Source organism: Plectrocnemia conspersa, unplaced genomic scaffold (assembly GCF_051122295.1).
Source record: "Plectrocnemia conspersa isolate PC_06_02 unplaced genomic scaffold, ASM5112229v1 ptg000002l, whole genome shotgun sequence".
In the NCBI taxonomy this organism is placed as follows: Eukaryota; Metazoa; Arthropoda; class Insecta; order Trichoptera; family Polycentropodidae; genus Plectrocnemia; species Plectrocnemia conspersa.
The window spans coordinates 7,580,191-7,603,997 of record NW_028277166.1 but is presented as its reverse complement, the minus strand read 5'-3'; the positions used below and the strand labels follow the sequence as shown (position 1 = coordinate 7,603,997).

Below are 23,807 nucleotides of genomic sequence, written 5' to 3'. Positions count from 1 at the left end.
CCAAAGTTTGACGGTAATAGAATAATACACATTTCTGCCTGATATAATATCATAATATAAGAACTATTGGGTTCGGTGAAAGTTTTAGGAAAGTATTGCTTTATTTATTTATTTTATTATTATTGAATTGCATTTTTCAACTTCTCAATGTAGCTTGAAACTTTTATAAAAAGTCTAAAACTATGGATTAAAATCACATTGGCTATTTTCGAGTTTTATTGTAATGGACATTGCCTTTTAAATAAACGTAGATTTACTTTAATTTTTATAGCATATCGGTGTATTGTTGCTTTAATAATAAAATTTAAAAAAATATCACAGTATTTCAAGGGAATTATTTGAATGGTATTGATTATTTGTATATATATACATACATATATATTTGTTACATATAATTGAAAATTATTATTATTTGTTTTGTTGATATTATAAATATTTTCTAAATTAAAAATTGTTTATTTTAACAGTGCTATGTGTATATTATAATAATAATATATGTATCACAAAATATGATTTTGTCGAATCACATTATTGTTTTTTATTTATTCTTCGTTTCCCCAATTACTAAATAATAAACATTTTATTTGAATTGATTATTTATTCTTCAGTAACTACATAATAAAGTAATCCGGAAAAACATTTTTACTTTCATTTAAAGCTAACATTAAAAAAAACTAAAGAGCTAATTTATAATAATTATGCCTATCTAATCTTAAGACTATACATACATATTTTTAAAACCAAATTACACCTATCTATTAAATTTTGGCATGGATAAATTTATGGTTGTGCACATTGAGGCTGAAACACAGAGATTTATAAAAAATAATTTGAATAACAGTATGTTATATATAATTTAAATCATATCACTTTTAAAATCTAATTATGTGTGGATCAATAAAATATGATTTACATGGTATTTTTCATTTCTTTTAAATAAAAAAAAATTGCATTTATAAAAGGAAAACATACATAGCTGCCTTTACAGTTTGTTATAAAACTAATTAAACAATAAAATGATTACATCTAATTATGTTATAGCGATATATGATCATATTACCGTTTTTAAAGTCCAAAGATAAATTTATGGCATATATGCACCTTGTAGTTATTAATAATCAAGTTTGTGCAATAATTAAATCGATATATTATCCCATGTTGCATAATAAAATAAGAGAAAGCCAATAATTAGATAATATGTAAAACGATAAAGTAAATATTTGGTATTGTATTTTAAAACTTTTAATTTATTTTTTAAAATTGATTTTTAAAATCATTAGATTTGAATAAAGCAGGTTTTCAACAATTAAGTCTATATTTTAAATTCTAATCAAAAAATATATTGTTTTTTTTTTGAACAATTTTATGTTCAATTAAAATATATCATATATGTGAAACAATATTTTATTATCATAGAGTATTTCTTGAAATAAGAATTAAAAACAATGTATTTGATTTTAAATAAGAAATAACTAATACACATCAATAAGAATAACAGATTTTTTATTATTATTATTCGAATATATATTGTTTTAGTGTCTAACATCAATGTTTCATTAAATTGTATTATAAACTATTATCAGCAAAATTTGCATCAATGCAAACATTTAGTTGATAAAATAATCCATATATTATTATCTCAAGAAAGAGGCAATGGAAAACCATTACACTTCGTTCTATTCCCTCGTACGCTTATTGTTACATAAAAAGTGTAAGAAATAAAATAAACAAAACCAAAAAATGCCAGATAAAAAAATATCAGGTTTTTAACGAAAAAGAAAATAAAATAAATTCCACATTTTCTCCAAATTTTACATTATTTACTATAACCCCCCATTGATTACACCACACCGCACGTGCGTTTGTGTATGTATACATTTCGAAATGCAACCGTTTCTTTTTTTATATGTATGTGTGTATATATGGTTTTTAGATCTCGAAAAGCAAATTTATTTCACGTGTTGTCGCGAACGATGGCATGCCGCCCTGATGTTCGCGAGTTTATTTTTTTGTTTGGCTAGGCAATAAACGATTATATCAGCGCCCGATATTTGTACGGGGGCGGGCACTTTTTTAAGGTTACCCGGCCGCGGTACATCGCCGCACTGTAGTTACGTCTTGCCCCAAGAGCTTCTCACTGTAGTGTAAGAGTGTCTTCGCTTCGCCAGGCGCTCGAACGCCGCTTCAGCATTTTCTCTCACACCCATGGGGTCCAGCCTTCGTATAGCAAGCACAGATTATCCAATGACATAGCCTCTTTTATTATATAATCAATCTAGAAATATCATCAAAGTTCATGAAACACGGTTTAATATGTACAATAAGTATATAAATACTAGATACCTGTTCCTGATTAGAGTGCCTACGAGCGGGATCTGGATCTCGGCCTTCTAATTTCAGACGCACTCTTTTCCATACAGATACGGCATACGCATTAGCTTGTTGGTTACGTCCTAAAATCATAAATATGTATTAGAATATGAAAAGAGCTCTTTAACATACGACAACTCATTAAGAAATGTATTGTGCACTAATCATCTACATCAATGTTTTTTTTTAATTTGGGACTGGCTTACGAGGGCGAGACATGATGAAAATTCATAGCACGTGTAAATTGGCAAAAGAAAAGTGGACGACGAGTGACAGTACAAATCAGATGCAAAGCGAAAGTACAGCAGTAACTTAAAATAAGAGCTGCACTTGCAATATCTCTGAAATTTGTTTTTACAAATAATGAAAATGACAGTCCAGTTCTTTGGATACATTTCCACGAGAAAAAAAAGAAAAGTTACTGTAGTTTTATTTAATCGATAGATGCAGCTGAAGTGGAAGACAGTTTACAGATAAAGCTTTTAAATAAATGTTAATATACCTTTCGGTGGAACTATCTGCTTAGCTGGACTGTTCCAAATACCAGCCATTTGTCTCACTAAGGTCCCGCGACGTTTACCATATCCATTCTCTTCCTCCGGTGCGACTGTTTCAAAACTGTAAAAAAATTTTTTTTTACAAAAACCATATAGATAATAGATCAAAATTCTTGAATTACCTTAAGAGCTCATCGTATATAACTCCCATCTCTAATTCCAACTTATCGATCAAATCATCAGATATGTTCTTTTCGGTCGTATTCATCGCTTCGATCAGTCCCGTTAAGTCGCCGACAAACGCCTTATGCTTTGTCAAATATTCATTCGCTTTGACGCTTATACTCTCTTGAGTCTTAGAGATCACTTTCAAAAGGCTCTTAGCGTCGAAGATCAAAAGCTCGTGACTCATCTTCAACGAGTTCAATTTGTTAACGGCGACTTTTAAGCTTTCTTCGCTGGCCGCTACTTGGATTTTAATATCCGCAATACTCTTTTCGACTGTTTTCATTATTTTATCATGGATCAGAGTGTGCGCGTTGCTGATCCATTGTGCGTCAATATTCCCCTCGGGCGGTAGCAATTCTAGTATAGATTCGTGTAGACGAGTCGGCGTGTGCGGTGATCTCGCCATTAACGTGAGAGCCGCTCTTCTTCGGTTCACCATCGCCGGCAAGTCGCGACTTCCGTTTCCTAGATTTATTCCGCCCAAAGCCAAGCAAGTGTTTCCTATGGCAGCAGCCAAGGCGTGCTCGACGTTCAAGCGATCTTCTCTGATGTTAACTGCACACTCGAACGCCGCCATAACTTCGCTCAGCGCCGGATTGGCACCGGCTGCCCACTTCAGTCTCTGTTCAGCGCTTGTGACTAAATGGCGGTGTTTCTCTAAAGCCGCTGCCAATTGCGGTTTTTGCGCCGATAATTGAAGCGCAGCTCTGCGGAGATCTAAACCGGGAGTCGGTCCACCGCTCATTCCTCTTCCTTCGCCGCGTAACCAACTGTGAGCCGCTATTTGTAGTCTCAGTCTGCTTATGCATATCGACTGGAGCTGAGCTCCTTTGTCTAATATCAGTATGGTCTCTCTGTGAATTTTAAAATTAAATAATATACAAATATTGTAGAAATAATTGATACAAATGATAACCAAAATACCTTCGTCTGAATGCAGATTCATAACTTGCACATAAAGCATTAGCTTGTTTTAATAACGATTGACTAAAAACACCATTTTTGATTGAAGTACTAATGCACGATTCACAGAGATCGCTCAGTGGAACCTTCCAAGACACACCTGTGAATATTAATTTAAAATTAAGTGTCGATATGATATGCTATACAGTTATATGCATAAATCACTTTACCGTTGAAAATAATCAATTACTCTTATTATATAGGTTTTTTGAAGTTGAGCAAATGTGCTCATGTGAACGAATTTTGTACTTTTTTTACCACAAAGATGCATTTAAATGTATTGACTAAATATGGCAATACTGGTATTTCAATATTGATAATTTAAACTATTTTCTATGTATTGTATTGTAGTACTGAAATATTACAGGCATTTTTTTGTTAATAAATGGTAGTACTTTAGATCTCATTTTGTCTACGTAAAACGCAAGTTTTTCAGGTATTAGTCACCGATTTAGCCGGTACTCAATGGAGCTACTTAAGAGACTAATGGTTATTTTATAGCTTACACACTATGGCAAATGACAGAAAATAACGAAGCTCCGCTTAAAAAGTGTGCATTCCTCAGCGAAAATAATTTGAATAAATGCCGAGCTGTAATAAAAATAAGAAAAAAATTATAAATAGCAGATTTGGAATTAGCGAACCATTTTACATATAGCACAAGTCATTTAGTGTCTATTGCAAGAAAAAATATATTACCATTATTAACAAGGAAACAAGACAATAGCGTAAAGGATGGACCACACAAAAGCCCTCGTTATGACCAGAAAAAATAACACGCAAATGTTCTTACTATAAATATTCTCTGTCATTGAGAGAAACGGTCATGGATATAATAAATCACCAGATCCACAAGATTCCCCTTGTAATGCAATGCGACCTTGGACAATACTCATCAAGCGAATGTCATTTTATTTTTATAAATTTGCTCCCACCCTATTTAAATATAATATTATATATTTATAACCTTTACGGATGCTGGTATTTATGAATATAAACAGTTGAAGAAACTTTGGAGGATCAACCGTCACCGAACAGCTTTTTAATATATTTATCTACGTTACTTATTACAAGTATTATCGTCAGAACATTTTTTATTTAAAATATATTTTTTACATCCAATTTTATGAATAAAAATTGTTTTAAAATGTATAATGATTCTAAGATCTATAACCAGTTTTTTTTACTATATTTCTTTACGTTACTTATGATTTAGGTAACTTAATTTTTACAGACAAGACAGTATATATCTTTTGGTATGATAACTAATCATAAAAATGATTGCTGATTATTTTATTTTACATATAAATCTCATATTTGTGGTAAAAATCTTGTTATGCATTGTCATTGTTTGGCTATGTACCTGTTAAACTAGATCATTACAGATTTTTACTATTTTTAATTTAAGTTATTAAAATTATTGTAGTGTTCCATTTTTAAACGGTAAAGATACTTATGAACCGTCTTAAAATATATAATACATACCTATGTGCCTCTGTTCAATTTCCTTATTGACATTGAGTCCAAATCTTTGCAGTAAATAGCAAATTGTGATGCCGAGACATTGCGATTGAACGCCCAAAAAGTGTTTCATTATGTAATCGGCCATGAATCTATGAAAAAAATAATTGTATCCATCCCAAATAGACTCACTGACCAGATTGATTCAAAACAATACCTTTTGATAGGTTTACACAGACTTTCATCATCAAAAACAGCGATAGGTCCGACGCCTTTGAACGCGCAAGACATTTGAACGCACAAATTGAAGAATTCAGCAATAGCTTGTATGCGTTTTATCAAAAATATATCGTCTAATATTGCACGTAATTGTTTATTATGCAACGTTGCCTAAAATAGTCATTATTGTTAATTGAATTGATTAATTGTATATATTTATGTATGTATGTAATGGAAATCTTACGGATAAATCGCTGGCTTCCATCATTTGATCCACTTTTTTCCATATGTGAGGGATGTTTAAATTAGACAGCATATCTAGAATGGCAGTGCCGTGTGCTCCGAGTTGTGTGAACAATCCGTCAGATCCCATTAGAAGCATGCGACCTGGTGTCGGAACAGTTTGACCGGCGATTGAATTATCAACGAATCCGTCTACAAACTTTTTGTATCTCATCTTAAGGTCGCTCGTGATGAGTGGTACTCTTGTTGATGGCGACTGAAAAATATGCATATTAATCAAACTATGCTGAACAATGAAACAGAGCTTCAATGTATTAAAAATATATAATAGTTACCTCCATTTCCATGATGAACAATCTGAGATGCACTTCCAATTGTGCAATCAAATCGCTCAGTGATGAACAGTCAGTGTTAATAATGAGCGAGTTCAACTCGTTGATCATCATGATTACGCTCGGTTCCTCTGATTGTATCTTTTGAATCGCTTCAGGCAAAATGATCGTTTGGAAATTAATGCTCAAGTCTCTCAAATCATTGAAGATCGAATTAGCCGTCTTGAGACAGTCAAACGCTTTTAGAATACTATCATCTTTTGAAATATCATTCTTAATTGGCATAAATGTTGTGAGAGAAGCTACAAGAGACGATATCACGTTCATGTCATCCAAAAACCAATCTCCCTCCCTTGACGTCAAATCGACGAGGCGATCTCCCGCACTTTGAGCACTAGATTCTAGCATTAAGAATCTGCGATTGAGATTGCACAAAGTGTTTATTATGACGCACTCCATTGCCTTCTCCGGCCCTGTACCTTGCGATATAAAGTTTGTGATTGCCGCTGTAGGTTCAACTAAGAACTTTTCGCTCCTGAGTAAAGCTTCAGTTCCGCCTTCAGCTTTCAAGCGTTCGTAAATTTTGTTCAATTTAATATTAGCGTCGTTATTAATGTTTTGAAGCTGATAAGAGAAACCCATGACCTGTTGCAATGATGGGTTATTGGTGGCATCTTGAGACCTGAAGTTGTGTATCTGCGCAAGCACTTCGCTGCATTCTTCCGGCAAATCCGTTTTCAATAGAGCAGCTGTCCATCTACGATGCATTACAATGCGGTGCTTCTCGATGAAATCTCTTGGAAAATATTGAGCCATGGCCGCAAACTGCGTTAATAGATCCAAGCAGTTTTTAATCAAGAGGGTTTGCTGTCTAGCCGACTGTCCTAATTCAGTCTCTGATTGATCGCATTGAGTGATCATTGAGCTCTTACCGGCGTTCATCAAGAAGTCATGTATCAGAGTGAACACTTTATGATTGACGTGATCGATGGGGAATTTCAACTCTTGAATCCATTGCGATAGTTGTGGTCCTTTTATCGTTTCGAGAGCTCGGATGAAACTTTCTATTTTTGAAGCACAGTCACCGTGTAGCTCTAAAAGGCTCTTTTCAGAATCATCTAAAGCATCTTTCGTTTGCTTATAAGAAGAATAACGCTGGGCAGTCAAGTAGAAGGGATGTTCAGACAGCTTTGGACTCGTTTTAATAACTTCGAGTTCTTTGATCAGAGCCAGTTGTAAATAGTACTCTTTAAGTTGACTTTCAGTGACTAATAAAGTTTCTTTCTGTTCAGTCCATATCAAGATACATTGGCGCAGAAGCGGCAGGTGTTTTTGAATTTCGTTTCTGTAATAAATAAAAATAAAGATTAATATACATTATAAGACAGGTACTTTTTTACAAAAAAATATTTATAAATTCTTGGTGTATTTTTTTTTGTTAATGACCAACGATTAATTTTACTCAATGTTTAATAATTTATGTTTTAAACACTACCCATTGGCGTCCAAAAGTTTTCTGTTCTACACTACATAATCACTAATAGTAAATGAGTTTCGGTAATGATAACTAGACCGTTCCCACTGCGATGGCGACAGCACGATTTTATTGCTTTTGACGTGGATTTTTGACTTCTGAGAAGTGATAATTGTTTTTTGCGCTCTCCTATTGGCCAAAATTCAGTTTTTATGTACTTATTAAAAAAAAACGTATTATGCTCCATCATTCACATTACGACTGCGCAATTTTATTACTTTTGATGGGTTTGATTTGGAGCAGTTAAAAAAATAAAAAAATATGATATACTAATTATAATATATTACAAGTATTGGGCGACCAAAAAACCGAACCTGGCAATTATATATAAGTACACTTTAATTATAAAGCAAAACAAATATATTTTTTAAAGTAGCAAAAACTCTTGTACAGTGAGCTCTGATGTCATAAAATTTGCACATCTTTTCAGCTCGTAGTCATTTTTAAGCATTTTCAAGCAGCAATGATGAGTCATCACATTCTTGTACTTGTAAACGTCATATCAGTCAGCTATATATTATTTGAACATACATAATTTAAAGTATCTATTATAATTATTGATACATAATATTAAGCCACTGAAACATAACTAGAATAATAAAATTAATTGGATCAGAGGAGGGTGGTATTATCACGCTTACTAGGGAGCACTGATTAATATTACATAACACGCAAGATTACCGCTCAGAAATATAAAACTATATTTTTAAAAGCTATTTTTAGATTCACGTAATATTTTTTTCAGAGACACGAAGCGTGTGATGTGTTTTTACGACGCATGATGATATAAATGAGCAATAAAAGTGACAATTCGGAGGGAGCTTTCGCTCGCATTTTTCAAACATATATGCATACATATGTAATATGTATGTACATATGTACAGAAAAAATATTAAAAAATAAACATTGGTTTCATTTTATATACATGCGAAAAAGAATGTTTTAAATAAATGTTGATGTCGTTCTTAAAGTTATTCGATCATCAAATCTGTTTTCTTCAATTTTTTTAGCGAGTTCATCTGTAACATCGGATGGCCCGTCATATATAAATTTGACATAGACGTCACTATTTATTAACTACACAATTTATCATCAAGTCATTGTCATTGTAGGCGAAAGCGTAACTTAAATATAGGCAGGAAGTTCCAGATTAGAAATCACCCCAGACTTTCAAAAGGGTAAGCGAAGTATGTTTACGAGACTCGTGAAAGCGAACCTATAAACATTTTTCATTGTGGTTAGCATTTTTATAACCGTGTGTTACCACTGAGCAATATAATTAATCTCATTTTAACGTGTAGATAAGAGACTCTATGACATTGTCATTTTTAAGACAAATACTGTTCCATTTCATTTCCGTAAAATGATCGTAAAGCTACAAGACAATTGACTCATTTATATAAGTTAAATTCATTTTTCACTAGTGTAAATAAGAAGGGCGTTTAAATGCATTTTCCACTAGTGTAAATAAAATTAAAATCACAACGGTCTTTGAAATATCGATGCCACTACATTACCAGAGGGCTTACGCCTCCCAGTGACTGCGCTTAATATTCATAAATATTTTTTTATATGTAACAATAATAAATTTAATCAAATTTAATGGTTTGAATTGCGTTTCATTCGTCACACAATGCCTTTATTTATGCTATTACAAAAAATACAATTTTTCTTTTTATATCAAAGATAAAAGTGCGGGTTAAATAGGTTTAAAATTAAAACCTGTAATACTTTTACTGTGAACTGATTTTGGCGACACATTGAGCTTTTGTGCTAGTTTATGTATCGTTAATCTCGGAGCTGCTTTGATGGCAGCCCTAATATCTTCACTAACAACCAGCCCTTACGTAGATATTTAATGGAAAAATTTCCGGAATGAAATAATTAGAGCCACATATGACACTTTATAAATTTAATAGCATCCCATTGCATTACATATATTTTTAACTGCTATTGTCGCATTATAACTCATAAAGCACTACCATTATTGATTTAAAAATATTAAAATAAAAATATCCTGTTATTAAATAGAATCAATGATACATTATCGTTATTTATAAAAGGTTATACATTTTTGCAAATGTAAGAAAAAACCCACAAAGACTAATGGGACAACCTAATACATTAAATAACATATCCATATGTTTTTTTTACCATTTCAATGATTATTCTCGTCACAAAATTTGGCCATTGTTATAAATCAAAACTACGTTCATGTCGGTTAACATGGTATTGCCTTCGGGTCTTTCATTATGACGGTAAATGAATACGGAAAATTTATAAATTTTACATTGAAATTTAAAAATACTCTCATTGATGTTTGTTTGACGAGTTACATAATATTAGAGGAAGGTGCAAAAGTAGCATTTACTTTGAGCCGCCACAATAAAACAACTAAAAAAAATCAACAAACACACAGTCGTCACAACACGTACCAAATTTAATAATGGGCCATGTTTCAAAATACGACACGGCCTTTAATTAATTTTTTACGTTCTTGTAGAATATAAATAATATTAAAAAAAACCGAAAGAGAAGCAACGACGTCAATATGGCATCCGAACATTTCGCTACACAACATCCAACAGCAGCTACTTTAATTAAGACGACACGAGCCGATAGAAGGTTTATAATTTTCCAGAAATTTTCCAGAGGTCTATGGATGAATTATTCACGGTTGGGACCCGAGACAGGAGCGCACAAATGTCGAAGGTTGAGCACAATATCAGCTCAGATTAAACATTAATGCGGACACTACTTCGCAGAAGTAAAACAATAAAAACCCCTGCTACATACGTAATGCCATTATTAATATCTGACATAAACATTGCTATCGTGATGGCGCGCGAGGAAAAAGCGTTTTAATTTCATTAACTAGAAAAAAGTGGACGTAATTCGAGATTAGCTAAAAATAAACCCTTTTCGAGGGCGAAATGTGTATGTATGTAGTAAATCGTCAGATAGGCGTTCAACTTTTCCGAGAATGGTATTTTTGTAACAAAGTTCATTAACGATGTAGTCGATTCTTTGACGTTAAATTTATTAAACCGAAGGTTACCTTTAATTTTTAATATCTGTAATGTAATTTTAATTAAAATAATACGATACTAAACTTTTTTTTTTGATTTGTGTCTGGAAAAATACCCCCTCTTCTCATCATATATATCTTTCTTGCGTTGGACCTTTCAGTGCTACAAGTAGATTCAGGGAAATTTATATCGTGGATCTATTTGTGATATTTCATATTTATTATTTCATCAAATGTAGGGACTACCCATAATCGTCATGTTACAATTTGTTTGTCCCTTGCATTTGTAAAGAAACGGCGTTTTAGCGACCAGCCGAAAAGGAACGCAGGACAATATCAATTTAATTTAATGAACGCATAAATGGGATCTATTGTGAACGGCGCAAATAATGTGGACGTTTTAAAATACAACCCAGTAATTCAATAGTAAGTAGTGAAACTATGAATTTCAAAAAAGAAAAAGCTTTTGACAAAGTTCAACACCTGAAGGTAAATGAATTGATGAAAATGACATACGCATTATTAAAAACCTGCGTTGAAATCAAACAGTAAATGTAAATACTCCGAATCAATATTTCAAGAAGCTCTAAATGAGAGAGAGAGAGTGGAGATACTGGTAAATAGTAAACCAATAAATTTTATTTATTTATTTTAATATTTTTTAGCTAATATAGCAAATTAAAATGTAATATAAACATAATTTTTTTTTTTTTTATAATATATTTTTTAATTAACGAAAGTGTTTCTTCATTTCTTTGAGGTAATTCGCTACATTTTTATTTTATTCTCGAGAATTTCTCAAATCGGGAATTCTTATTTCTCGAGAAATTTTATGAAGCATATTTTATTATATAAAATTAAATTTGTACAAATATTTTTAAAAGGTTTCCAACTACTGCCAAATACAAAATTTTGTATTTGGCACCGACCATAGCGTTGTTCATGTAGTCTCAGTCCTTTTACAAACTTTGCTCTTAGTAAGGTCAAATGACACAAATTTAGCAATTAGTTGATAAGCTTTTAGCAACTTCGTTTATATTGTTGTAACGACCGCGGGTGATCTCGACGAATTATTGAAAACATCAGTATCATGACTAGTTTCTTCTTGAGAATTTCTCAAGAAAAATTACAAATCGAGAATTCTTATTTCTCGAGAAATTTTATGAAGCATTTTTTGTTGTATAAAATTAATTTGTACAAATATTTTTAAAAGGTTTACATCCACAACCCTTTTTATAACTATGCATAAGTAAAGGCGGGTTCACGCCTAATATGCATACTTCTTGGAAGTTTTTAATAGGGACCTGAAAATTAAAAAAAATTGCTTACGAATTTTTAACACTCGAACTCGCCTTATTTTTGCTTAAGTAATAAAAGACCATCAGATAAAAAAAAAGCCTTATCGATGGTATTCGTGCCACATGTTTGAACATATGCATACTTTCTCGAAAGTATTCGAAAGACTAACAATATTTTAGCGATTTTCTATTACTCTAACCGGCCGCCGGTTTTATCTTTGCTTTGGTGATCTAAAAACGCGCTCCAATAATAAGAAATTACGCATGGGAATTGGCAAAATGCAAAATTATTTAGTGCTATTTTCTTTTTTCGATAATCCAAAAAAAAAATTATATTGTTTTGTAAAGTAGCAACAGTTGTTATTGACAATTGTTTTCCGATTATTATGACAGCCGAAGGGGCCTTAAAATGTTTGTTAAAACAATTGGAAAATATAAATTCTGAGCTAAGCTCGAAATTTCAACGGGAAATTAAAGAGAAATTATATAATCGAAAAAAACAGACATTGATGTCATTAATTAAATATTCGCAAAATCGAATTCGTCGATTTTTATTTCAGTTTTTGTAAAATATTTTTTTCCACCTAAAAACTGTTTCAGAGAGCTAAATATATGATTTGAAGCAATGTCTGAAGAAACAGTTTATTCCTAAAAAAAATCTATTGATTTTTTTTATCGTTCTTTTAGATACAACCACTATCCTTTTTATAACGCTGCATAAGTAAAGGCGGGTTCATTCCTAATATGCATACTTCTTGGAAGTTTTTAATAGGAACCTGAAAATGAAGAAAAAATGCTTACATATTTTTAACACTCGAACTCGTCTTATTTTTGCTTAAGTAATAAAAGACACTCAGAAACCTTTCCAAAGGTTTGAAAATATGCATACTTTCTCGGAAGATCGAAAGTATTTGACTGACCAACAATTATTTTGCGATTTTATATTATTCTAACCGGCCGCCGGTTTTATCTTTGCGTTGGTGATCTAAGAACCCGCTACGATAATAAGAAATTACACATGAGAATCGGCAGAATGCAAAATGTTTTAGGCCTATTTTATTTTTGCGTTAATCCAAAAAGGATATTTGATATTGTTTTTGTAAAGTAACAACACCTATTATTAACAATTGTCTTGCGATTATTATTGACAGCCGAAACTCGAAATTTCAACGGGCAATTAAAAAGAAATTATATATTCGAATAAACCAGACAACTTTGTAAGCTTATACACACATTGACGGCCTAACGGACTAACAAATTCAAATTTTCATTAAAAGGATGAAGTGGATGTGAAGCTTAACACTAACGCGATTGTCTCTCAATTTGTCTTATCTCCCATACGTTCAAGATTCCCCTTTGGACCATTATAAAAACTCGGTTAGACGACTTAATCAAACTATCAAACCGCTCTTTGGGCGTCTAACTGACTAATAAAAAATGTTTATGCTTTCTTGATAATAAAATAAACCTGGCACTTTACCGATACGCTATTACACCCACAAATATTTATGCTCTAATATTTTACTACCATTTCATAAGCATACACTACGCAGCTCCTTTGGTATAAATACTGAAATTATAGAGCATCTAAACGCCAATTATTTTTTCGATTTACTGTTGCATAAAATTATATTTTAAGCATTATTAGGTGATTAATTTCAAAATCCGGTTTCCGTGCAAACAAAGCAATATACCAAGAAAATAAACAACACACAGAAATTATGTCATCATTTAAGATCAGCCAAATTGGATGCAAACATTTTAAACATTAAGCCTCTCCATGCGAAAATTTAACATAAATAGAAAAGTTAATGGGTTTTCGACATTGTTTTCTAATCAAACAACACAGTTTGTCGCGTTGGCTATTTATAGCATCGCCAATATTATGACAGTCTTCGCATAAGTCACAGTCCGCGCGTATACTATATTTAACTGGCAAAAATTGGCATCGACACGGTTATATTTAGATTTTTTTAGATTTTTTATTGCGAAAATAGCTCAGTCATCTTTCATTCTGAAGGAAACATACTTGGCGACAAACGTAAAAAAACTTTTTACTATTTTTTTCTCAGTATCAAATTAGTCCAATTTCGACTAGTGCCATCGATAAGGTGAAGTAAAATAGTTCACCTTGAACATATATTTGTTGGGTGTATCATTATTGAAATTACGTAATTACACGAGTATGTGTTATATTCGCTGAGGTGAAAACAAAGGCATGCGTTGAGTTTCATATGAAAAATTTATAAAAGGGAGACGTAGGTAGGAGTTCAAATATTTACTCAAGGTTTCTACTGAAAGACGAACACAAAGAAGTCAAAGACATAACAACCAAAAATACCGCTTTTCGCGTAAAAATAGGATTTCTGATGATGAAGCATAGATATATAAATATATAACTTTAATATTAGTTATATATTTTTTTAAATATGCTAATGTAAATATTAAAAATAATGCATTGTGAAATATTTAACACCAATTTTATACAAATGAAACTTTAATAATAATATTATGACCGATATTGTATTAGGATCGCATGTGACGCAAAGAGTGATTTAAGATAAACTTTTATTTTTTCAAAGGTTATTTGTTCAATTTAGGAAGTGGCGTTTTTACAGTTTATATGTAATCACTAATTACCTGTTTTCGATCCAGCTATGTCTAACTTCGAAGATCCTCACAGCTAGCAGATCTAAAGCACACCGTCTCTCGATGGCAGCCGTTTTTAGAGCGGAAGCTTTTCCAGGCAGCACAAGAGCTGTTCCTCCACCGGCTCCAGCGGCACCCCCTGCTTCTCCGCTCCATTCCACCAGAGGATCATACACGAACGCCTCTAACAGAGTTAGGAGAGTCTTTCTCCCACGCTTCATAGTTTTCAGCACGTGTTCGCACGCCATTCTGAAGATTCCCTGTAAGTTGAAAATTAATATTATAATAAAATGTCAGTCGCATATGTGGCATAAAATACATTGAAAAAATATAAATAAAATATACCATGGTAACAAAATTGCTATTATTAAATATACGACTATACTGAACATTAAGGTAATTTGATTATGAATTTTGGCAACCATCAAAAGCATTGCTTTGTATGAAACGAGTTATATTAGAGACCATTAATAATAATTATTATTATAATTGTTTAGACGATACGTTTTAATGTTCACATGTACCACAAAGTTCTAAGCTTTATAATCATAATACATTACGTAATTTACATAATATTTTTGTATAAAAAAATATACGCAAATAAATTGAATAGCTAATACAGCATAAAGAAAAATACAATCTAAGTCTACCTAGAAAGAAACAAATAAAGTAAACGATGATATAAGAACGCAAATATTTTTCTCATAAATTAGCGTTACAATTAGTTGAACAAGACCCGTTAAAAGGGTCATAAAAACAGACATCTCTTTGCGAATAATAATAAACGCTAAGAAGGGATCTATCGTACCGACATATACAATACATGTAATACGCCTAAATATAACCGTGCTCATAATATTATCTCCGAGCGAGCAGGAAGCGAACACCGTTGCCGAATTTATACAGTCCAAAACAAAAGCATCTGATCAACAGATTTCATTGGTTAAATAATCGAGTGAAAGTAAGGACGTCGATCTCCTCCCATTTATCTGATTGTATAAACGCCGGAATGCTGTTATAAAAAAATCACTGATTTTCAAAAACAACGAATAATGAATACTTAAATATTAAAAATAAAACTAAATCATTAGGTTTAAATTTAAATTCAACATACAGTCTGTCCAAGATGTGAACGCTCATCGATATAGTATTGGTGAGAAATATTTTAGGGTGACCATGTGAAATTACACGTCCAATTAATTTTTCCTTTTTTAATTTAATTTGTTGAGGAAACTGTAAAATATCATTTTCTTGCTTATTTTGTTTATTTATATACATATTTAGCTCAAAAATATGAGAGCACTTTTGGAATCCAGGTTTAATATAATATTAAAAAAATACCAATAGAATATTACAGGAATTGTTTTATTGATTACAAAATACCACAACATGACAATAATTTATAATAAAAATATAACACATTATAATTTTTAATTCAATTTTCAACGTATGGTCTCCCTACCCTTTAAACAGCCCTGATTTAGTATTGGTAACGTTCTCCTATCGGTGTAAACAAATTCGCGGAAAACTGTGTATGTATGCATGCATGCGTACACGCACCCTTATTTCCAACACAACGATGATGAGCGTTAACATCTTGGATGGACTATACATATTTACTGTTTGTTGCACACTGAAATTAGATAGCTGTTGCGTGAAATTATTTGAATAATCAAAAATAAACTTAACATTATATTGGCAATTTCCGAAATGTTAAATTGCTTATTTGGCAAATACATTTACAAAATATTGTTCTTCAGAGCTAAAATATAATCACGATAAAAGATAAGTAATGATCTTCATTGGATTTAACGAAAATGGGAATATTGGACTGTTAATAAGACAATAAGAATTACTAATTAAAGTTGCAATCCTTCTAATGCTAAATAAAATTCTGATTCAGATCTTAACATCTCCCTGACTTCAAAATGCCAATTCAAAATTAAATATATGGGGACTACCGATTGAGTGCTAATGACGAGTAAAAATCAGCCTTCATAACAAATTGTTTATGTGGATTTAGCATTCGACGTTCAAAATCTCATTTACAAACTGCGAACCTCAACAAATGGTCGATCAGCGATTTAATTATATCTTCCCGGTCGACCCAGAGGGACTGCAGTCGACTCTGAATTTGCCAGCCGAGATTCGATCTAAACATGTATTCGACAAATATATATTACATATGTAAATTATGTAAAGCGGCATAATTGTTGGTCAAATAAGATGGAACATATAAATTAAATTTTTATTAAATAATAGCAGAATTTATCCAAAAAGGCACTTTGTTACTAAATCGTGTGAAAGGGTATTTTGTATATACAAAGCTTTACAGTCAAAATTTTGGAACACATTAAATGTCACTCTCGATGTCAAAATATATTTATCCACAAACAAACTAGGTTTTCAAAGTAAAAAAAATATATTTAGAAACTGATTTTTAAATTGACGTGTTTTACATTTAAGATTATTGGTGATTAATATACAAAAAAAAAATAACTTTTTACGTTCAGTATTGATACATAATAAAGATATATAGGTTAAATGCCACTGGGTCTCAGACAGATCCCTCTAACAACTCAAACAAAAGATTTCTTAAAGACGATTACGGCAAACAATAGTAATGAAACAAATACCGAGAAAATCTAGAGCAGAACACACGGAGTGTAAATTTATTTAGTTAAAACTATTCGTACAGGCGTTTCAGATCAACACACCTATTAAAAGTTTATACGTTACTTGTTGCTTGATTTTGAGCAGTTTAGATCTATCGCATATGTTTTTTTGATCAGTTAAGATGAAGACGAAATCCACCTATTGGTACGCTCTTTGTGAGAAAACCGTGCTTTTTGTGTCATAGTTTTATATCGCTTGCCTTTATTGTTTTTAGGTTTGAGAGGCGATGGTAAATCATAATCAATCATAGCTTGTCGTAATTGTTAAGTTTCTATTGATGAAGATCATTTTTGTTGTAACAGTGGCATTGTCATATATTTAATTTTTTTAAGAGTTTAAAAAATAATTAATGGTGTTACCCCATTCCGAGCAAGCGTATGTTATATAGTAAAATTTTTTTTTATCAATATAGATTATCTGGCAAATATCGACCAAAGCTGCAATGGCACCAACTTATATGAAAGCCTAGAGATGTATAGTCATATATTAAACAGTCGCCCTCCATTTAATGTTCTTTCCTTGTTATAACTTTGAAAAAGCATTTGATAAAGTTAACCATGCTTTACTTGTAAAAAAGTTATCTAATTTTGGGTTTTCTGAAGATCTCATAAATCTATTCTCAAATTACTTGACAAATAGATATCAATTCGTCAAGTATAATAACTCTTTTTCAGAACGATATAAGACCCCTACTGGAGTACCTCAAGGATCCAATTTGGGTCCATTGTTGTTTTTATTGTTCATTAATGACATAGAAACAGCAATAGAGCATTCAGATTTTTTATTATATGCAGATGACTTGAAAATTTACAAGAAAATGCATTCGATTTCTGATTCCCTCGACCTACAGGAGGATCTCAACTCTATATGGAAATGGGCTTGCTATAACCAATTGCCTTTCAGTGTAAAGAAATGTCACACAATTTCATTTTCAAGGTCGTTAACGCCGGCAAAATATTCATACCACCTAGGCGGATATTTTCTGGAAAGGTTTTCTTCAACTAAGGATTTAGGAGTGACTTTCGAAGAACGTTGGAAATTTAGCCAGCACATTGCAGAGACTCATAGCAAATCCTTAAAAATGCTCGGTTTTATCTTGAGAAATGCGCGTTACTTCAGGAATACTTTAGTATTGCGCACTCTTTATGATACTCTAGTCCGCAGCATACTAGAAACTAGCTCCATCATTTGGATCCCAGGCGTAATGAATCAATGTAATGAATTGAAGCTGGAAAAAGTACAACGTAAATTTCTTCCATATTTATACTTGAAGGAATACGGGTATTATCCGTTCTTGTTTCCCAGTGCTTTTATTTTGGGAGCCCTGGGATACGTTTCTTTGTCGACTCGCAGAAGTGTTTATGTAATTAAACACTTCTGGAAATTGCTCAAGGGCATCGTAGACAATCCTTCAGTGCTCGAGCAGCTTCAAATGTGGGCTCCTGAAGGTGGATATAGTTCTCGGTCGCGTCCACTATTCTTGCCTGTTAAGTGTAGTACTGGAGCACTTGCCAACTCTTCTCTGGCCAAGGCCATTTATCTGCTCAATTCTGTCCATAGTAATATTGACATTTTCTCTTGCACTTATGGAGTTTTGGTTCAATTCGTATGGGACAATGCACACCTGTTGAGGTGATTTGTGTCTGTTGTTTTGTCTTGTTTATATTTGTATGTATTATGATGTATTAGTACTTTTGACTATCGTGACGCATTAGGTTTGCCTGTCAGGTCACGATGGTTATAATTTTAATAAATAAATAAATAACATTTAAAAATTGGTTTCAGCTATGATTTTATTGTTTTATCGATAAGACTTTTTTTATTTATAAATAATTTTGTTATATTCAAAAAAGAATTGTTGCCGGTTTTGTATTACTATTGAAGGAAGTATGTAGACCCCCTTAAAATTTATACAAAAATACTGAACAGCATTAAAACATATCTTTATAGTAAATGTATATACCGCTTCGGAGAAGGAAAAATTTAAAAAATAAATTATAAATATAAAAGGCATGACAAAAACAGTATAAAACCACTGTTTATAAATCTAAAGTAGCTATCCTTTATGAGATTATACAACCCACCGTAGAGTCATATTTTTAAATTGTGTTATTGTCTTTTTATGAGATCTTTTGAGACTCGCAAAAAAATGCGCACTGGTACTTTTCAACAAATATTAAAAAAAAACATAGCACGATATGTTCCCGTGACAGCGTTTTTTGCACTCACTTCGATCGCTCATGAATTATGCCAATATTTTATTTATGATTGCGCGTTTCTCTATTGACTCTTTAAACTCGCTTCCCAAATAGCAAAAAAACATACAGGTTGTACAGAAATATTTATAAGAAAAATCGTTCCAACTCAATTGATCGTATTAACGAGATTTCACCAAGAAAGATCGCATATAAGGTCAAATCGATCAAATCACACAAAAATGGTTGAAAATTCAATTAGTGCGACCCAATCTATCGTGGTTTTTTTAATCATTACCTGCCGCTAACCCGTCAGAATGTTCACCGTTCCAATTAATCCGTCAGATTAAGAGTCCTTAATTCATAAACGCGGGAGTAGCGGCGGTAATTGCCTCCGGTAATTGCGTTTCGACCTGAACCGCCGCTGCATCAGCATCTCCTCGAGGGAAATGCATCAAAATCGCACAGCACGACACAATAAATGCAATCTGTTGTCAGCTAACTCGCTAGATTGCGCACGATGGGCGCTAGGCATGTCTTGATTTTGACTTGATAATAATCTGATGTATATTCCGGATATTAAGTGCAGTAAAACCGAACAGGCATATCTCCTCTCGAGAAATAACGAATATACTAATCTTATAGATCTGTATTATACTAGCTACAAGCTAATTAAGTTTTAATTTCAATATATGTATTATACATAATACCTTGATATTATATTTAATTAACACTTATTGCTCTAAACATGTTAAATATAATTACCAAAACAATTGCACAGTAGAAATATATATCCGTAATCATTGGTTGGATTATTATTGTAGAAACATTTAATCACAAATTGTTTTTTTCTTAAATAGTGAAAATACATATATATGTATCTACATATATTATATATATAGTATTACTGCGTATTCGTCAAGATAAGATAATTTTTATAGCGCCGTGGCAAACTCTTTCGATCACTTCTATGAATTTTATTTGCTCAATTGAGTATTCGATTTTTCCTTAATTATTTGTTTAATTAAAAACTATTTCAAGCCAGTGCAATAATTTGTTCCCACAATTTTCCTTATATTCTGAATTATTTTTTTAATCTCATCTTTGCTGTATTGATCGAATTGATAAAAAAAAGTTGCAGTCTAATTTGAGCCCACATACTTTTTCATCGAAATGGATGAAAACAAATTCAGTTTTATAATCATAAGAATTCACCGTTCCGTCGAGGACTGCACACCTTGGGGCGCGCTAAGCCAATACAAACTAAGGGCAAAGCCCCGGCGCCATGCCTTTTCTGTGGTGCGAGCTTACTATACCGATTCCAATAATACTAATATTAGAGAAAAAATCAACATTCGATAACACCAATATTACAAAATTAAATACCGGTAGTACCGAACTTTTTTCCATTTTTAACGAACGAATTCTGCGAATTTCGGTCATAGTAGATACGGCCGATAAACATTCTATTCAAAACATGTTTTTTGAAGGCGTAAATGCAATTTTTGTTGAGAATAATCGACTCATTATCTCGCAATTTGAAATGAAATAATGGCGCACAAAGGAGTGGCACTAGTCACTCGGTTATATTGATCTGTTTTTTTAAATTTCATTCACGATAATATAAATGAATACTCACATAGTTGAAATTCGGGCGAATAATTCGAATAATCGAAAACCTTAGTCACAAATTGTGACTCAAACCCCTGCGCCGGTACGCGCTACTCACCGATCGTTCACACTATGACGGGTACGGTACAATTTAAGATGTTTTGCCTTCTCCCAAACATATATATTCTGAATCCAGTATAGATACACTGGATTTGTCTTAAATAAGTGTTAGATTAAAACCATGCACAATTCACTATCAGTCAACCGTCATCCGTGCATCGAATGCAATGCAGCGAAAACCGAAACGCCCCGTTTTATCGCGTGCATATTCTTGACATTGCTGATATGTGACACTCGCACACTCCGACCCACATGCGCATTTTTGTCCACTATCGCCATTGATAAGCTCTCAGTTCTTTGTGAGCGAGACACGTGTGTGTTCCCGGGCGTGTAATGAGCCCCTATTCGTACGCCGTGCGACCTTTGCGCAAAACTTTTGTGAAATCGTTCGTAATCTCGTGCCCCGTTTGACCCACATCCACTACCACAAATAAGCGGCGTTAAAAATGCATTTGTTTGCGCAGATATCCGAAGGAAGCTGCCGAGAGCAGAATTTCATCCTGGACTCAATAGTTCAGAGTAGATCTCTCGGGAGGCTTCGCAACTTTTGCCGTAATTGACTTTCCATGGTTGGCTTAACAAGCAAAAAAAATAACATTTCGATAAAATCTTATATTGACAATATAAGAGGTGCTTAAGCTACTAATGAGAGATATTTTTATACATATTTTTATATTATAGCGTTATCCTAAATGAACACACACACATCTTAATGTAAAAAGATTAATTAACAAGTTAACGTAAAAAGATAAATTAGTATTGTATTAAGGTTTGACTACTTTTTTTAAGAGTGATGGGAACGTCATAGAAATATATATCGACTGGTAAAAATGTATTTGTATTTATTTATATCACTGAAAAATAAAAATTCACTGTAACATTTATACATCGCATACGAATAAAAACAGTCCGTCCAAGATATGAACGCTCATCGTCACAGTATTGATGAGAGAATATAATAGGGTGACCATGTGAAATTACAAGTGCAATTAACTTTTACTTTTTTAATTTAATTTGTTAAGGAAAGTGTAAAATATCACTTTCTTACTTTTTTTGTTTATTTATATACATATATAACTCAAAAACATGAGAGCAGTTTTGGTTTAACTCTCCAGGTTAAATATCTGTTCAATATAATATTTTTTAAAAAACCAATAGAATATTACAGGAATTGTTTTATTGATTACAAAATACCACAACATGACAATAATTTATAATAAAAATATAACACATTATAATTTTTAATTTAATTTCCAACGTATGGTCACTCTACCATTAAAACAGCCCTGATCTAGTATTTGTAACGTTCTCCTATCGGTGTAAACAAATTCGCGGAAAACTATGTATGTATGTTCCAACACAACGATGATGAGCGTTAACATCTTGGATGGACTATACTTAAATGAATATTCAACTACGCGTTTAAAAAGCTGAAATCATATAATTTTAGTAGCACCTGCCAGATAAATTATATTTTTACTCTTAATAATATATATCTACCGGTATTTCAGTATAATTTCACTGAATTTAGATATTTTAAAACATATTTTTTGGATAGTTTTTTTTTTGAGGCACAACCCGAGAAATTCTGATTTACAATTAGGTACGTTATTTCAACTATTTCAGCGTGGAGGAGGGGGGGGGGAAATGTTGGGCAAAATGTTTTCATTAAGATTTATAGTATTTCATTAATTGAGATGCACTTTTCTAGCCAAATTAAAGTTCAAAGCAACTGGCCGGCAATAGCATGCGATTTAGCACAGTTGGTGTACCTAAAACCCAACATCCACCAAGTTATAGCTGAGATACCTCCTGAAATAAACGAAAAAGCATCGAGAGGCAGCTATTCAATTGGTATTATATTCATAATTAATGAAATAATACATCAATTGTTCAAATAATCCGAAGATGGCTTTAAATTTTTTTTTTTTTTTAAAGGTTCGGAAACTGAAATTAGATCACCTTTTATATATAATATCCTTCAGCATGAAGTATCTATCGTGCGACTGAAGGACTACTCTTGATTAAAATAGAACATTTAGCGAAATTAATCCTCGCGACGTTATAGAAATATATGACAATTGATTTGTCAACATCGACTTCACGATTTGGATTTTAATGTTCTCAAAAAATCTTGTTTAAATATTAAGTATTTATTTATTAAAAAAAATATGTACGTAAATGTAAAAACAAAACTTTTTAGATTGAGAACTATGGATAACAATTTACACGTCTAGGGTTTGAGCGGCTGGTACAGACTGGTCGGAAATTTGTTTCCAAGATTCATCGATGGATTAAAAGATTTTACGACGAATTTTAGTTATTTAACAATTCCAGGTAAAATGGTTAGGAATTACTGAATCATTTTACCGCAATATGTTGA

The 23,807-nt window shown here is 32.3% G+C and overlaps 1 protein-coding gene across 1 annotated transcript in view; it reads right to left on the bottom strand.

The window, feature by feature from the left end:
• Positions 1 to 578: 578 nt before the first annotated feature.
• The window catches only part of nonC (serine/threonine-protein kinase Smg1), a 146,471-nt gene continuing 123,242 nt past the window's right edge, over positions 579 to 23,807 (bottom strand). Inside the window, exons 2-11 of the mRNA XM_088181863.1 lie at positions 14,814 to 15,082; positions 6,317 to 7,658; positions 5,983 to 6,237; positions 5,737 to 5,909; positions 5,544 to 5,671; positions 4,020 to 4,158; positions 3,050 to 3,949; positions 2,873 to 2,988; positions 2,344 to 2,453; positions 579 to 2,275 (exon numbers count right to left, since the gene is read on the bottom strand). Coding sequence (XP_088037989.1) covers positions 2,198 to 2,275; positions 2,344 to 2,453; positions 2,873 to 2,988; positions 3,050 to 3,949; positions 4,020 to 4,158; positions 5,544 to 5,671; positions 5,737 to 5,909; positions 5,983 to 6,237; positions 6,317 to 7,658; positions 14,814 to 15,082 — 3,510 coding nt within the window. The 3' untranslated portion in view covers positions 579 to 2,197. The remainder of the gene's footprint in view (positions 2,276 to 2,343; positions 2,454 to 2,872; positions 2,989 to 3,049; positions 3,950 to 4,019; positions 4,159 to 5,543; positions 5,672 to 5,736; positions 5,910 to 5,982; positions 6,238 to 6,316; positions 7,659 to 14,813; positions 15,083 to 23,807) is intronic.